This window comes from Mya arenaria, chromosome 15 (genome assembly GCF_026914265.1).
Source record: "Mya arenaria isolate MELC-2E11 chromosome 15, ASM2691426v1".
In the NCBI taxonomy this organism is placed as follows: Eukaryota; Metazoa; Mollusca; class Bivalvia; order Myida; family Myidae; genus Mya; species Mya arenaria.
This window is the reverse complement of record NC_069136.1, coordinates 46,674,489-46,693,610: the sequence shown is the minus strand read 5'-3', so window position 1 is coordinate 46,693,610 and position 19,122 is coordinate 46,674,489. Positions and strand designations below refer to the sequence as shown.

The 19,122-nt window shown below is 34.6% G+C and overlaps 1 protein-coding gene across 2 annotated transcripts; it reads left to right on the top strand.

Moving 5' to 3' along the window:
- The first annotated feature begins 1,796 nt into the window (after positions 1-1,796).
- LOC128219620 (prion-like-(Q/N-rich) domain-bearing protein 25) lies at positions 1,797-9,392 on the top strand. Of its 2 annotated transcripts, XM_052927495.1 has the most exons (8): positions 1,800-1,987; positions 2,299-2,347; positions 2,983-3,090; positions 4,233-4,364; positions 4,643-4,783; positions 6,749-6,868; positions 8,531-8,641; positions 9,075-9,392. In XM_052927495.1, exons 1-8 carry the CDS (start codon positions 1,976-1,978, stop codon positions 9,173-9,175), a joined length of 774 nt encoding a protein of 257 aa, XP_052783455.1. In that variant the 5' UTR covers positions 1,800-1,975; the 3' UTR covers positions 9,176-9,392. The 2 variants fall into 2 exon arrangements, with proteins under 2 accessions (XP_052783458.1, XP_052783455.1); XM_052927498.1 differs by lacking the exon at positions 4,643-4,783 and having other exon boundaries at positions 1,797-1,987.
- Positions 9,393-19,122: the final 9,730 nt, after the last annotated feature.

Here is a 19,122-nt window from a genome sequence, read left to right as displayed (position 1 = left end):
ATCAACGGCAAGGTACCGGATATATTTAATCGTAACTTTCTGTAGTTTCATAGAACCACTGGACGCCACTTCACTCACACTTAACTGAACTCATCGCTCATTGTCTTGTCAGAGTTGGGCCGGTGTGAGATTAACTCTAAAACTGTGATGGAAACGTGATCATACATAATTTATTAAAACTTTATTCACACTATGTGATATCCAAACGCCATAAACTCTCATAACGTGAAAAGAAAACTTTAAATTGTTCGTATGAAAGTAAAAATCCTTATTATTTCAGAATCAATAAAGAATTTATATAAAATAACATTTTACTTTTTTTTTAAGCTGATGTGCTAAAATAAGTTTATATTTTTCCTTTTTGATAATCATATTTTGTCCAATAGTGAATGCCGAAATGATCTGTAATAAGAAGTTCACGAAAAACCTGTTTTCTGACGTTTTTGGTTTCATTTTTAGTTTAAGGTCGGCTATATAAAAACAAGAAACATTAGCTCAAAGAGCTTTTTTCCGACAGGAATAACAACCATACATACCATATATCAACACATAACAAAGAGCTGGTGACCACGAAATTAAATTAAAACTCTTAATATTCCAGAGTTCATTTCTCTACAAGTAAAATATAACTTTGTTTGCAATGTTACTTTTTGGGTTTAATCTTCGGAAGTATGTCATGTTTTCTTGCATTACAAGATACAATAATTTTAATTTAAAGTCGGGTATATATGACAAGAAACATTAGCTCAAAGAGCTATATTCCGACAAGAGTAACAACATACACAACATATCAAAACATTATAAAGACCTGGCCCCAATTTCTCGAAACTTCTTAAGCTTAACAGGCTTAAGTAGCTTATTTCAATTAGCCAAAATACATACTTAAATTAAAATTTGATAAATGGAAAATGATGTATTGTGATTAACATAAAGATAATTTCTATCTAAAGTGACAAAAACTCTTAAAGAAGTTAATATTACGCAATTACCTGAAAACCAAAAATAATGAGATTAGCTTAATCCTGTTATAAGGGACTTAAGAAGTTTAGAGAAATTGGGACCTGGTGACCTGGAAATAAAATTTAAACTCTAAATATTCAAAATCAGTGCATATCTCTACAAGTAAAGTGTAACCGCGCAGTTACAAATAAAACTCGTAGAAGAGTTGAAACTTATTTGTGTTTCTCTTCGATGCAAAATGGCTTTTCGTTTGTGTTTTTTTAACTGATTGACAAGCACGTTTGCCAAGTTTATTTGCGTAATTAAGTCATGGTAGTAAGTTAAAATAATTGTACTTTGTTTGCTTAAATATAATTTTGAAAAAGGATAACTCCTGTTAAATATAGGCATATATTTGTCTTCATATTTTCAAGGGTAAGTTTGCGTTGTTAATTTAGTTCATTAAATTATTGTGTAGTACGATTTCCTTTTAATGCTTGATTTAAAAAAAATCAACATTATTCAATTGATGATTTTAATATATACTTTGGTACACTAATATGTGGTAAAAATAATTCAAATAAAATATTCCAAATGCTTTTATAACCCTATGTATTAATATGGGACAATCAACCTTTTGCAATTGTAGACGAGTTTTATCTGTCATCGGTATGAATATTGTTAAGTTTGTTAAGAAGGTAATTTATTATAGCTTATTATTGCAAAGTTATGACTGTACCGTATGTTTAGAAGCATCCATTACATCCCGCAGAAGCATACTGTATGTAATTTGATACTGCATAACACCGAAATTGCACGTATTATATTGGGTGAGTGTTTGTTGGTGTAGGTGTCAAAAATAGATCTGAGTTAATGGTTATAAATAAATCATGATTTGTTTTTTTAAAAAGGAAGCATTGGAAAATAAGTGGAAGTTATGGTTATAAAGAAATCATGATTTGTTTTTTTTTTAAAGGAAGCATTGGCAAATAAGTGGAAACATCTATATTCAATTGGAAATCGCGTTAGGAAAAAGATGGATATGAAGGTACATTAAATATTTGTATTCCTATACAGTAATTTATGAAAATACATGTACATAAATGATTACAAATTGACATGTTTGAAATTTCCTATTATTTGATTTATTTATCTCAGATACATAAATGTACATGCATATTAAACTGTTACTATGTTTTTAGAATTTCTAAACACATACATATTAGATATGATGCGTTTAAGGTGAGGTTAGCCATAATCTTGATTAATATTTTACACATTTCGTATGTAAGTTAGCTTGATATATAAAAAGAAGAGGCATGGTAATATTTTTTGATACATATTTTTTTCGCGCTTCAGTTCCTGTGGTGTATTGTACTTCTCTGTCTAATGACAGCTGCTGTAGCAGGTAAGACAGGATTTTAATGACAAATGAAATGCCTCTTATTTATGTTGTTAATCATAACAACATAATTTAAACAAAGACCCTATTACGAGGTAATGTGTTAAGGCCTAACTGACACTTAAAAAAGGCGCGAAACGCCACAAAACAAACGCTGACCAAATATGTATCAGCACATCTTAAATATTTAATAAATGATGAGATTACCGCCTTTAATATATATATTTATATTTATATATATATTTCACGGGTATCATTTTCCAATTCATCAATAATTTAAATCAGAGTTTAAGTTTGTTGTAATATGATATCGGCTACCTGCGAGTGGCCAGGCTTATCAGCAGTCTGTAGTTAGCTTGCGTCGTAAACTACATAGCATTCTTTATCTATCATCCCTATAGTTAATAAATAATATAACAAAGTCTTCAGATACGACGTAAGTGTCTTTTCAAAAAGGTAATACATTTAATAGTTATCGTCTTTATTTATTTTATTTCATTAAGATGTTTTGTCCTTACCCTTACACCTTAGCCTCTAAAAAGCAATGCAAATATACGTACCATTTTAATTTGTGTTATAAGAGTACGTTTGAAGTACTATCACTGAATTTGTATTTACCGTCATATACGTACACGTTACAGATTTTGTGGACTCCGATGCGACATGTATCATCCTCAATGGTCAGTGTGAGACTCGGTGCACGTGCAATGAAGGGTACACGCACATGGACGAGCAATGTTTTGCCAAAGGTAAACACTCACTGATGCTTTTATTTAGAATAATGCGCAAAACTACAGCGAGCATAACGGACGTTGGCTAATAGTGTTTACTGAACTACAAAACTTTGTCTTCATCATTAGTATGTGTCCGTGATTAAATTTTGTTTTCTACTGTCAAAGGTAGCTTTTGCGGATGAACTTACTCATGAAATCTTATTAATGAGCAATATCGTCTTCGTGGTGAAGATCAATTAAACGTTACAGACAGTCATAGTTTATTGATAAGTAGTATGGATTCTAGTATAGGTGTACATGTTTAAATAGATAAAAAAATCTATTTTAAACATAAACTGATAGTTGTTTTATTTCAATTTGTATTTTGTACATGAGATTGTGCTAAATGAGGCATTTCTTTTCATAATGTTCACTGTAAATTGCGAAATATGTAATATCAAAAGAGGCTCACGTTATATGCTGAATAATACATTCCTTCTAATTGTACCATACACGATCAAAAGAAACGTGACAGCTATGGTTTAACACCAAATGTTAATCAACGAGTAGATGAATGCATTCCATTGAAAAAAGCAGAACTAAAATAATTATATGACCAGACATTCTGCATTCATAGACACAAACCCTGATAATAAAATGCGCAGATATAATATTATTAGTTTTTCAAGGATAGACAAAGCAAATTTAAAAAATTATCTCAGCTTTTAGTACGCAGTAAACCGGTACGTTTTAAGACCAGCTAAGGACTGAATATAGTTGTAAGCGGTATGCAGGAACTAAAAATGTGTCAATTTTCGGCATGCAGACTCCCTAATTACTAATAGTTCAATATAATTTATTACGCAGGATTCCGGTAGACATTGAATACAAAGTACACGGAACGCAAGGGGGATTACAAAACCAATGATACCATGACCCTTAACCGGTTTACGATTTATTTCTGATATGGTTTTAGTTTAAGCACATATTTCTGTCTATTGGAAATATGTTTGTTAACTCATCAAAGATAAATGCATAAAAATGTTCGTGATGTTGAATATAGAAGCATCTAGCACGTTTTGGAAGTGTAAAACTGCGTTGTTTGTACATGCACTGAAACAATTAATGGTGTTCAACGTTCCAGCTATGTTGGGTTTTAAGTATACTTGATTTTGCAGTTGGAACTGATTGTACAACGAATGCCGACTGTGTCCCCGATGCTTCATGCACTGGTTCTACAGGTTCCCAAACGTGCCAGTGTTGGAATTCCTTGGTTACCAGCTTTAATGATACCGAATGCAGAGTAAAAGGTATAAATAAATCATACGTTAGACCACAATGATGTCTGTATATAGATTTAAGAACTTACCTAAACAACTATTGCATGTCTATATATAAATCTGTATAAATAAATTGGAATCCTTATCTTTTGGCAATCTGTATTTTTTTCTTTTTTTAAAGATCTATGATTGGTGTATCCAATAAGAAACGTTGATTCAGCTTATTGTTCCAAGTGATTGCTTACATCACAATGACTATTTTAAAAATGCACTTATTGTTCATCAACATCCGATCCTTTACGTTCCAGTGGACAAAGAATGTAACAGCTCAATGGAAAATGTTTGCATTGCCAACGCGGAGTGCAAGTGGGTGGTTGGAAATGACACGGTCTGCAAGTGCCGGAATAAATATTCCATGTACAAGAATAATTCCCAATGTTCAGGAGACGGTTAGTTCGTAACTGTATTTGATACTAAGTAGACACTGCACATGTAAACATTTGCAGGTCTAATACACTTAAACTTCCAGTGATCGAAATCAACTACAAGCAAAGCACAAACGAACAAGCACCATATCTATATACAATGTATTAAGCAAAGGCAACATCAATTTCAATAAAGTTGACGTTAATCGCTCGAATGTCAGTTTAAACTGCCGGAGAGATCTTACCTAAATTTCACTGATCGTGCCGACGCGATTACCCCAACATTTACAGAAAATGGTTTTTTGGGTATTTTCTTGTAGCGTTATGTGTCTCTCTTTGTGGTGTTTATTTTGCCTTCATCATTGTGCCTTTTAACGAGATCGCTGTTAAGGCTTTTCCAAGCAGTTTCTACCTTTTTCTTTGTTGTTTTTTTCATGTGTTTTCAATTTGTTTTTATCTCTTACTATTGAGTGACTGACCATATCGCAACAGTCAGCGAACATATGAAATTTTCATATTGGAGGGTTAAACAGAATAAACATTTGCCAATATTATCGAACACATAAAGATGGTTTAATTATAGAATAATACATGGTTCACCATGGCTTTTGGTTGATAATTGCCCTAGTGGAAGGAATAATTGCCCCGAATAATACATAATTATGTTTTGTCATTTGTCAATGATTTTAATTGGATTTAAAAACGTGATTTTGTGGAATACTGAGGGATATGTCATATAGCATGTAGTTTGAAAGTCGTTAAAATGAGATATAACAAAATGGTTTTGAATGGCATTAGCTGCGAACAATAACGAGTGACTGGAAATGAAAATAGCATACCTTTTGGTACGTGTTTTTAGAATAAGCCAGCAATTTTTCCATTATTCAAATATTTCCTGTTTTACATCGGCTGATTGTGATGTTCATTTCAATAGGTTAGCACGGCTAGGGTCGATCAAGCCTAGGAGCATTTTTATAAGAATCTCGGCTTGAATGACCCTAGCCATGTCGTTGAAATAATTAACATTTCTCAGCGAATAAAGAACAACAAAACGTTTCAACAAAACAATTCCTTGTCTCACTGCTTTATGACCAATATCGAATGTAAATATCCGGTACGGTTTCGGGTAGTACTTATTACCGAAACACGGAAAGTGTCATTATTGGTAAAACTAATTTCACTATTATTGCACCTCTAGTTCCATTTTAATCCCTTTAAAGCTTTTAATAATGTTGATATGTTAGCCTAACAAGTATGCGGCGGCCATATTTATTTTCGTGAAAATGACGTCACTGTGCACGTTTTTGTTTTCGTCAGGCAATTATGCCATAATCGCCCTGACGTGCCGTGATAATCTCACTGGCGGAGACGATAATCATTATTGCAGGAACGAAATTCTATAGTAAAATGTTACTATTTATAGTAACATGTGTATTATACTGGTCTAACATTCGCCTATCACAGCGAACATAAATGAAGATCTCTGGTGGAAGGGTTTAAACCGGTTCAACAGTCGGCAATGACAGCAAATACATTAAAGGGTTAAAACCGGTTTGACTTTGACAGCAAACATACATGAGAATATCTGGTTGAAGGGTATAAACCGGTTTACTTGTTGCATATGGCAGCGAATGCAGTAAACGGGTTCGACCGGTTTAACTGTATCCTTTGTCAGCAAACATGCATATATGGGTTTCAACCGGTTGAACAGTCGTCTTTGAACTTAAATAAAACATAATTAGTAGTATATGGATATATCGCCTGGCTGTCTAGCATCATATGTTCATTGGATTCGTTTAATGCATATCAATACGTCCATGTCTTGCAATTATTGGTTTGGTTAATGTGGCTAGATTTTTCAATATACAAGCTATTTAATAGGAATAGACAGTCATACCCTGTCCAATTATAATGATAAGGCATTAATTTGCTATTTACTGTATAAACATGTGTATACGAACATAATATAATAACCTTATCTCATTATAGTAGGAGCTGAGTGTGAGGATTCCAGTGATTGCACGGTACACAGTGAGTGTAGAGCAGGGACATGTGTCTGCATGGACAAGTACATGTCTTCTTCTGACAACAAGACATGCCATGGTTATGGTAAGTAATAAATACTCGCATTGAAATGTTTAGATTATGAATATTACACAGCTAGACAAACGAGTATCAATACATTCGACAGGGACAAGCTTAGTAGCCGAAACCAAATAATGTAGACAATATTTTAAGGCTAACACTATTCAAGAAAAACGACCGCCGAACTACTTTTCATACTCAATGGATTTTCATGTTTTTAGGTGTATACTTACATACATTGTAAACAGACTGGTGATTTTTTTTATATAAATCATATCTTAATCCATACGATGATTGGCTAAATTTGTTTTAATATCAACGACGGATTATCATTGATACAAAACGGCAAATCAGGTGGTTCGACAGAGTTTATACAGCTACTTAACGAGAAACGCAAACCTAATATTAACATAACACTCACAAACAGCACATATATAAAAACATATTCAGTAATAACCTTTGGTAAGACTTTTGAGGAGTTACTTCGAAGTCCAAATTTGGTGGTCATGGTACCATAGTTATGTTTTATTTACGATCACAAAAGTTTTTCCACTTAAAACAACCTGACATTATCGAATACCTTGCCTCGAAAGCTTAGGGTCGCGGACCTGACATTATCGAATACCTTGCCTCGAATGCTTAGGGTCGTGGACCTGATATTATCGAATACCTTGCCTCGAATGCTTATGGTCGCGGACCTGACATTATCGAATACCTTGCCTCGGATGTTTAGGGTCGCGGACCTGACATTATCGAATACCTTGCCTCGAATTCTTATGGTCGCGGACCTGACATTATCGAATACCTTGCCTCGAATGCTTAGGGTCGCGGACCTGACAATATCGAATACCTTGCCTCGAATGTTTAAGGTCGCGGACCTGTCATTATCTAATACCTCGAATATTTAGGGTCGCGGACCTGTATGGAACCTCTACGACTAGTCGCAATATACACAATGCGATCACCCAACAGTCGCCCTTTTCTCATATTTAGGTCTTATTTAAGGAATGAATGGCGGGGTTGATGTCCAAAGGTCTCCACGCGTTCTTTGACCAGCCCAATTGCGTTCATATCTCCGATAATGACATCAATCCCTCAATTCATTCCTTATATTTACACCAATAGTTCATTATTTCATTTAAGAATTGTTAAAAATACTTCATTTCATTTTAGAAAACATTTCAGTAATCCTTTTTTACCCTTTCTGTAAAAAGAACGACCCGACTGTAACCGGAAACAAGTTTTCAAACGACGTCACAATAACGCGGGAAAAGATCAACCACTTGAAATCACTTTTAAACGTAAAATTTAAACACATATGGCAATTTATGACATTTTGAATATAATTAATTAACACTTATATGTTGATTTATATTTTACGGGACCTGCTGACACAATATAAACAATAAAAAGATTAATAGTTTTCATGTATATTGTTATGCGATGAATTGGGATCCGAACATATCCGAAGATGTTGCGTTCATCGATTGAAAAACGCAATTGCCGAAATGCAGTTCATTTAAGAAATGGAAGTTGAGGTGTAAATATAAAAGGTTAAAGTGAGAGTCTTACATGAGCATAAGCCACTACAAAATGATTGAAAAAGTACACTTTTGCTAGCTTGCACGTTGTTTATCGTCTACCCATAATCGTCGACACATATCAACTGATGCATCCTTTTTTAAGTTGGAGCAGAGTGTAATGACATCAGTCAGTGCATTGAACATGCGGAATGTAGCGGTGGGAAATGTAAATGTGCCAACGACTATAAAGGGGACAAAATTTGTCAAAAGAAAGGTATGGACTTTTTCCAGCATGCTATTCAATTTTTAATTACAATTATAATTATTTAAGAGGCTTTTTAAACATAAATGTCAAATTTTATAGCACTCCGTTTGAAAACATAATCAATTACACCACAGCAATCACCACCACCACCATTACCAATACTACAACCCCCACAACCACAACTATAAATACAACAACAACAACAACAAATTAAACAAGGAGGATGAAAATGTCAATATTTTTCAGTTTCTTTACACAATGCGCGAGTGAGATTGAACCGGTCAGCCAATATTCCGACTTGCACTCAGCATTAGTAAACACGTTTAAGATTAGTTTATTACAGCCTTTTCTACATATTTACTGCTAAACAACTAAACATAACAAAGAAATTTACATTGGTTATTCTTTCATACTGCTTACTGTTTTGTATCGTATATTTCAGACTGGAAACTTATAATTATTGGGAGTTCTTTCGGAGGAATTGTTTTTATTGGAACAAGTGGTCTGTGTGTCTGCTGTTGTTGCCGCCGTACTAAGAAATAGGCTATCATTAGTTTGTAATGAATTTAGAACAATGGAAAGAATATTAAAGACAAAGAAAAGCAGACTGTGGCCCAATACCAATATTGTTTTATTTTGATGTACATTTGTGTAAATTGCTATTTAAAAACATAAACCCCTTCACAAACAAAAATGTTATCTGTTTATATTCTTGTATTTCTTTGTGATTATTGCATTAAACAAAATGCATATCCCTTTATAGTGACTGTGTTATATGTTTATACTTTTGTGATAATTGCTATATGATTGATATATAACTTCACAGAAAATTGTTTCTGATTAATTTAATTGTCATCATAACTATTGTGTTGATATGTGTTCAATCGAGGCTATTTTGTATATTTTGCTGAGCCATATTGTTCAGGGAAAGCATTTTCGGGCACTAATGTCTTTATATATACTCCTTTAGTATATTGTTGGGCACATACACAAAAGGAAGTTACCACTTAGACGATGTTTTGTTCGTAAATGGGTGGTCCCCCTTGCTGAGATCGAACCGTTGATATGATATAATATGCATATTTTTTCCATTGTAATCAAATAATATTTCGGAATTCTGTGAAAATTCGTTTTAAAATGGTCAGGCTTACATGAACTGATCCTAGCATCGAGGTATTAATATTGCTTAATACTACGATTACGTTCCCTTCCGAGATCAGTGCCACATTTCAAATACATCATTCAATGAGTTGGTAAATGAGATGAATTATTATATTAGAGCGGTCGTAAAACACAGCGTATTCAATGTATGTCCAGCTTTTGTTTTCAGTGTTGATGTGTGCTACGCGTTGAGTGTCTGTCAGGCCTCCAAAATCGTTAAACCTCCAATCGTTAAGTCTATTGCCATTGCGATTGCCATTGAAGTTTCCACTGAAGTCAACTGATGTAAAAAAACGCTAAATAGAAAATGTTCACATATTTTTTGCAAACTCAAAATTATCATCATATTTCCAATGGATGTATTTATTTCAAGTCTCTCTGGTTCGCGGACATAATAAATTTACGCTCCAGTACACATCAAAGGAGCCATTTGTACTCAGCGCACGCTTTGTATGTGCTTCTTTGCAACTGTACCATGCAGTTTTTGAGCACTAAAATATCACGTGTATACCCAAACATTGACTTACAAAACGAATGTTGGACAAAAGTTGTGCCTCTTTCAATAATTTGCGATGCCTAGACATAGTCATGTGGTAGTAGCAGTGTAGACGTATACAAGATACCATCGCTAGACTTTTTAATATGTTTCGTTTAACAATATCACGCTTAGTACAGCTGTTAAATCAAACAGGGAGTGTGTCAGACAGGCCAAAAGCGGGTGCGCCACGCGTGAGGTCAGCACGTCAGGACAATTACATACGTACAAGTAAATTCCGCGATAGGTCTGTTGCAACCCGTTTAACATCGAACCTTATTTATGCAATAGAAGCAGAACTATCAACAGCAACACAGTGCGAAATCGGATTCTAGAGCTAAGCATACGCTGCAGAATACCGTATCGCGGCATGATTATCACTGAGCGTCACCGTAATGCTCGACGTCAGTAGGAGGTCGACTTTCGTGCTCACCGATGGCGTTTCGTGATATTTTGTGATGAACCACGGTTTTATATATCTGATGCTGACGGGAGACTGCATGTATACAGGCGGCGTCATGAACGCAACGCACGTAACTGCATATTGCAAATAACCGTTTCGATGGCGTTGATGTGATGGTTTTGGTGGTAATTGATCCCTCATTCAAATCTAACCTCTGTTTCGTTCAATGGACCATTACTGCACTTAGATATATTAGAACAAATAGTCGTGCCGTCGTGCGTCAACGCCCTTGGTCATTTTTTTTTCTGCAAGACAACGCACGTCCTCATACAGCACGACTTACCGTGAACTTTCTACACGTTAACGGCGTAGAAACTCTTCCGTGGCCCTCTGTTTCGCCTGACTGGAACCCAATAGAATACATGTGAGATGTCCTAGAAAGTCGTTTACGCCAGCGTCCACAGCAGCCAAGCAGCGGTCAGGAATCGACAATTGCTCCTCTTGAGGAGTGGGACCGCATTCCCATGAACCTTGTGCGCAAGTTGTGTAGGTCTAAGAGGCGTAGACTTGATGCAGTTGTTGCCAATAACGGAAGTCATACTCGATACTGATATAACGTGGAGATAATCATGATTAACATTAAATTTCACCTATTAGCATTATGATTAATTCGTGACTTTCTGCATAATTTGATTACCATAGGATTTCTGTTTGATATATTACTTGTATTTGTTAGGTTTGTCGTGTTGGTATTTAAATACAGCCTTAATAAGACCATTATAGCGTATTTGATTAACATCAGTTTATGTGTTCGATACCATGCACTTTTGTTGGAGTGTCTGAGCAGGATAAACTGATAATTTGATGAATGTCTCGAGTTACATGCCAGCACAAAGTCGTACAATATGACAATTAAATCGGTATTAAAATTCATATAATAATGCAGCGGGATATAGATTAAAAAAGGCCTTGATGTATTGTACTGAACTTCGCCAACACGCACAAAATTTTGACAATATCTTAAAATTGGCGTTATTGAACAAGATAGACTCGCGTTTCCAACTATAAATATTTGCTTACTTATATTTTGCAAGAGAAGAGGAAGCTTAATAGGATACAAAATGAATGTAAGAATTATTTTTAATTAGTGATAAATGGCAAAATGCAATTTTAAACATGTAAAAGGTACCTGGTTTCACCTGGTTGAAGGAGTGGTATGTTTTCGATGATAGACTTTTAAGATTTATTGACAAAATATTCAGAAGGCCATGGTCAATCTGGACAAAATCTATGCAATATAATGTTTTCAGAGGATTAATGCATATATCTGTATATTCCAAAATTAAACAATTAACAATAACCCTCTCCCATTTCCATATCAAACGTCAGCGCACAGAGAGCTTGGACACATATTCAACGACGTCATTGTTAAAATACTGTTTACTCCACCTAGAATATTTGGCGCTTTTCTGAAAAAGAAATACAATCAACACTCATTTTATGTCCTTTTTAGGCATCAAATTAATTCTATGTATCATTCCTTTCAGTGTATCACCTTCCTTTTACTCCTTGTACTCATTACTCTTCATCGATGGCACTTACTGGTTAAGTGAGAACACTTTGTTGCAATGTAGCATTACGAAAAAGAGCTCAAATGTTAAGTGATGTTTTCGTTTTATTTCTATTACCATTCTGACTTAAAAACTTACCAGAATATTTGAAATAAATGTCAATAAGTGTATTACTTACCATTGTGCGAAGTAAAGAGCAGAACTACCAAGAATAACCGTGAATTCTTATGTATTGTCTTGCTCATAAAGTTGTACACGTACGTAACAATTTGACCTACACAATGAAATATAAAAATATAAGTTTTTCATTATAAAATGTTATTGTGAGTCCATTATAGCCGAGCTGCTTAATTTTTACAAAACAGTGTCAACCATTATTCAAATAGGCATAACGTAAATCAAAAATGATAGAAAAACTATTTCATGACCTTTTTTAAATACTTAGCAACCAATAAAGTTCAAACAAAGCGTCTGTGCTGTTTCATCAGTATTTATTCGCAAAATATAAGAGCCAATCGAAGGAAAGTTCAATTTCAGTGACCATAATAATTCATGGAGCCGAAAGTACCCAAGACTCTCGCGAATCTTAAAGCTAGCGATTTTTGATTTAAAAATAGATCATTTATTTTGAATATCTATATATTTAGAGTGTATTTAGGTGATGAGTTTAAGTGTGTACTTGTGTAATTATTATCTATGCCGAGAAAACGCAAAACAGAAAGTAGGACCACGCCACCTCAAGGCAAACAAACAAAGCGCAAAATGACCACTAGACAAGGTGCTTAAAGGTCACAGCAGCAACCAGCTCACCCGAAAGACCAGCCTTTGATTATTAGAAATCCAGTAAACAAACATGATGACCGGTATATAATCTGTATAAACGCGAATCATGTTACTGTCAAATGTTACCCAGATTGTGTGAAAACCCTTTTACAACCTTGAGAGACTAGGGATAATAAATGAATAAATTTGTTCAAACTATAACGGTAAGGCTAGTCGGTATATAGTCCAACTGAGTCAAAGCAAATGAAAACATTCATGCATATATTAATGACTTGTTCAATGGATAACTAACAACTTCTTATATATGTATGTAGTTATGTAGGATAATAAAAATCTGAATGCAGAATGGAGAAATTCGAGAACGATCAGCTAAAGATCCTTGCCCAAAAAACAAATGAATGTGTGATCGATTTAAAATGTCGTTCTATAAGGAATAATAACTTATATTTGGGTATCCCGGAGGGCTCGGGATACGGGACGTATGCGCCCCGCCTCTATTTCAAGTGTACCGACGTACTCTGTTTTTTGGGCCACCATCTGCAACTTTCGTTTACCTATTGTCCGCTATTATATAAAATGCCAACGGGCCGAAATCGTCATATTCTGCCGTGAGGCAATCAAAATAACCAGATCGGAACGATCTGTTTAGTGAAAACTGTGTGTTTAAAGAGCTTGACTTAAAGAAAAACACTTTTAAAATGGTAATAGCATTAGCGGAGCTAATAGAGTTGGAGAAGCTGGACAGGTAGTATTATACAAGTGCCTAAAAAGAGGAAATCATGATCATAATAACAATAGAGGTAAAACAAGCAAACCCTTTCACGTATAATGCGTAAATTATCTTTTTTATGTTATTTGGTATTCGATTGCGGTAAATGGCAGATAGCTTACTCATAATTTGTCAAAACCTAACGTGGTCTTCACCCTTTATCTTGAACACAACCGGTCAAGCAAATCAGACTGGCCTCTGACAGTGACTGTCCTTAATCCAATGATAATCCGCAATTGCCTTGCTTACACGTTCAAGCATTCAAATATTCAGTAAATGACAGCGTAGTAATTTGATCATGTATTCATGCCCAGTTAAATTCAAAATACAGTCGTGCATTAACTGTTATATTTTGGAACATAGATGCATTTATAAAAGTCCATTGAAAAATGTTCATTAATTGTTCGGAATAAAAACAACAATTAAACAAGTAACTGTATAAAAACTCCTACGAGAAATATTCATCCGCGAACCGGAACTTGAAAAGGACAGCTACGCATCAACTGTTTATTTTCCGGGAGGCAAAAAGTGGCTTGGCAAAGACTGTTTAAATTTCAAAAAGGGGATATTTAGAAAAAAAGAGAGATGGGTTGATACTAATATATTTTTCTATGCCACTCGTGAAATAACAACGATTTTACAAATATCATCTATGTATTGTATGTCAGAATGTAATACCAGATGGATAACAATGATTCGCCTTCTGATAAAACAATGTTAGTCTTTCCTGTCCCTTGATGTATTTCGCAAGACCCAAAAGACAACAAAGCAGAAAATTATTTCTTCAAATGCATTACCTTATTAAAAATTTAAGCACCAAAACCCGATTAGCAGACAACAGTAATTAAACTGTATTACAATAGTGTAAGCACGCTATAAGCGCGAATCAGCAAATAATGCATACATATATGCCCTGTAATGTAACCAACTAATCTCAAACATGGTGCAAAAAGCTGTCTGTGAAGCCGAGTATGTTAAGAGCCTTTATTTTTACAGTGATAAATATATCATTTCCATAAGCAATTTATAATGCACTAATTGGGACAAGCCTAGAGGCCAAATAGTGTACGATAACGCACACGGTCAAGGACCGACTGACACTAAACGGGAGACACCGACAAACAGAAAACATTAAAACCATCACTGACATACAAAACAATGCATACAACTGTATCGATATCGACCTAAATGTATTTCAAGATATTATCACATTTTCAAGGTAATTAGGTGAAACAATTTTTCCTTTTCTGTAAATCATTTTGTAAAACATAATGGATAAGGTCAATTGATACGCAGCGACTCTACAAGACAAGAAATATATTACACCAAGAAATTCGCAAAAGGTTCTGCTCTGTCTTTTCAGTTGGAACTGCATGTTCAAGTAATTCTTACTGTGTTCCGGATGCTGAGTGTACTGGTCCTACTGGTTCCCAAACGTGTAAGTGCCCGAACGTCGTCTTCTTCTTCTTCTTCTTCTTCTTCTTCTTCTTCTTCTTCTTCTTCTTCTTCTTCTTCTTCTTCTTCTTATTATTATTATTAATGCTTACCGAAAGCACATGCATTAGCATAAACAATGAAAGGCTCAAACTCTGAAAGTTTGCATTTAGTTGGTTGACAATAGTTCCTGCTTGGCTTACAGCGAGTGCACCGACAAGAGCAATACAACTACTTGTATGTGCAAGATTATATACACACCTGCTGACAACACGATATGTCGTGAAATAGAAAATCATCTTCTACTATTTTTCCCACATATTATAGAACCAAAACCTGTAGTGATACTATATTTGTTTTTATTAAAATATTAACTATTTACATGTTGCATGATTGTAGTTACTGAAAAGGTTTAAAAACATCCTTTAATGTATTTGAACGACAATTCTTAATTTTAATCCAGCCTCCAAGGCTATTGAAACACAAATAAATAAAACCTTTGAATTTCGTCGAAGCGACGATTGGGACATTTCTGTCGTAAATTTTAACATAATTTAGATTTTGAAAGTTTTGACTGATAAAAAAAATGTATTATGATTTTACACTGAAACTTAATTTTTGTACACATTCTAAAACAAGCAGACAACACTTCAGGATGAGAAAAAAATGCCACTTCTAGCGTGTCACGTCTTTGACAACCACACATTTCCTTAAAATATAGTTAGAACCATATGGATAATATTTTTTTTTAAATGGTATGTCGCGTGTCTTCTTAGACATTTCACTCGAAGTTGAGCACAGCTGATTTTTCTAGGAATCCATGTTGTACCAAAATATTAATCTGTAGCAGTATCCGGTAACCACCATAAAAATATAACGTACCTTAAAACTATCATTTAGGTCAATGATTTAAGCTCAAATGTTGGAGGAGGAAGGTTTAGCGCTGAATTGAAACGCTCGCGGGCCCGTTTCCTCTGTAGAAACAAGTCCTTTGTGTAAACGAGGCCGTGGTAAGGTGCGATACTATGACAAACCTCTGTGAAAAGAGGCGGACACTTTGGTATAAGTTCTTTTTTGATAGTGGGAACCGAATGCAAGGACGCCAAAGAGTGTGATGAAAACGCAGTGTGCAATGGCGGAAAGTGCGTATGTAAACAAGGGTATGATGGGCACAAAACTTGCGAAAAGGAAGGTAACACCCTTTTTAGAAATTGAATTAAGTTGAATTAGTAAACAGAAACAAGTACTCCATCGACTTGTACAAGTGTAATCAAATTATACAACTAGCTTCATTCTTAAAACATTCCATACAATCAGACAAATGCATATATCTGATATACCCTGCTAAGCTCCTTCATCTTAGGTCTTTACGATTTCCTCCGAAACGGGGGAGCTCGCAGACAGACAAATATGTTTCTAGATAAGATTTTGGACAAAATATCTGTACAATATTTACCAGAATAAGATATAACATCGGGTAAGGCGTTTAACAAGTAGTGTAAGATGAGAAACGTTTCCGGTAGAATCCTCGAGAAATTGGTTAACAAGACAGGAATAATCTGTAATACATTTATCCAAAATGAACTCAGTATTGTTATAGTAAATGGAAGTCTCGTCTAAGACCTGTTATTTATTTATCATTTTAGGTGCTCGTCTTCGTTAGTGGGAAATACTTATAATGGTAATTATGGTAATTGCCACAGTGATAGTTGTCGGCTGTGTCATCTTCGCGGTATGGAAACATTTTCGAAGCTAGACAGTGTCTCGACGAATACAACGCTTTGTGCATAATATGACGTTTTGATTACTATAATCTAAGATCATATATGAACAGCTTTGTCTGCTCTTACTGTAAGTCGTCGAATAAGGTTATAAACATTTTAAATGTATTGTGGAATGTTGATTGCAAGTTAAGGCCATTCGATATAAATGCGCATTGCCATTGGAATTAGCTTAGGGCAATTCATTTATCTTTGTGCACATTTTTAATGTATTATAGTTTGTATTACTCACTTTGAGAAGATAAAGTAAACTATTATTCACATGTTGTATGTTTGTTTGGTAAAAGTACACATAATACTTATGTACATTAACTAATTTCAAAGACTAACCCAATTTCATATATAATATAACTTGCACTAAAGCTGTATAAACATGCTTGGTCTTTCTTATTCTTAACTAGCGGCATATCTCTTAGCTCAAGAATAAGTGTTCTGTGTGAAGTGGCCTAAATTTATTTTTTTCAGTTATTTTCTGGTTGTTTGGTATTAGTTTGGTGTTCAAAACAAGCGTGATGCACTTTAAGTCAGGATAAATGATATTTTAAAAGTGTGGGAAGCCAAAAATACGTCCTAAGTATGTAAACAACAGCCTTGGGTTGATTGGTATATATATCCTGAGAGAGATCCCTCGGAATCCAACACTACGTCTTAAGTATGAAACAACAGTCTAGGCTCGATCGGTACATGTATATAAATCCTGAGATATCTTTGGGAAGCCTTAAAATTCATCTTAAGTATAAAAACAACAGACAAGGATTAATTGGTATCTACAGTCACAGAGAAATCCCTGGGAAGCACATGCACACAAATGCAAACATTTGCCTTGGGTTGATTGAAACAGTTCCTTGACAGTAATGAAAATTGCAACGATAGCATTCTATCCATATGAAAAAATGTAGTTACATGAACGATCTTATTTTTTGACATACCCAACATCCGTGAATGTCGTTAAAAATAAAAATCTAGCAAAATTATATTTGAAGGGTTATACTTTTCCTAAAACTTAACTCAATAGATAAAAAAAAATATCAAAAAATCAAGATGTGTCAGCTACATCTGTTTTTAAACAGTTAGCCGATACCTCATATTGCCGCATTTGACACTTGAGAGTTTCGCCTAGTTTAGCTTTAGATTTCAAAACGCTTCAATATCGATTCGAAATGCATGTAAATGAAAATGAATACTCATTGTAGCAATGTGGGGCCCCAACCCGGCTTAAAACGGTAGCCATAAAATGGACAGTATAACAGTTATTAAATGCACAGAAGCTACGTTAAACGCATGCCCCATTTATCAATATCTACCAGTATCGTTAATTAGAAATAAATTGGGCAGTCGCGATATAAAAGTATTAGTATAAGTAATCAAATAAAAACACCTGCCCATGTTTAGTTACTTGAAAATGTGTTCGCAGAATATCATAATTATGATTTAAGTATGTAGCCTATGCACACGCATCAATTACTCACACCTGAATGGCACACACATATATCACACACGCACGTACACGCACACGCACACACACACACGCACGCACACACATACACAGTTACACACACACACAGCCAATGAAATTGCAGATAGTCACACATTAAGTACTAGGCCTAAACATTAAGAATTTCAACTTCCGCGGTTGTTTAAAGGTCTGCCCACTGCCACTCATCTGATATACAATCCCTGCGTCAGATTTTGCGTCGACAATGTATAAGCCAATGAGGTCGTTTTCAAAGCCAGTTAAATGACCTGAATTAAAGTCTTAGTGATGAAGAAGGGCTCGTTCGCTATACAATGTTACAAACAAAAATTTGCACAAGTCCTTATTACCCTTTTATATTTTGGAAAGGACATATGTTTCACTTTAAAAAATATTGCTTCCCCAAAACTAAATAAAACAACTATTAAAACGTTTTAATTACTAGCCTTTCTTCAAAACACGCTGGCCCTTTATTAAACTTGTTATACTTAAAGCTAGGCGCTAAATGCATACTTGTGAGTTTTGATCCTTTTTATAGTCAGTCAAGCACTTTACCTCTTCATTCTTCAGATAATGACT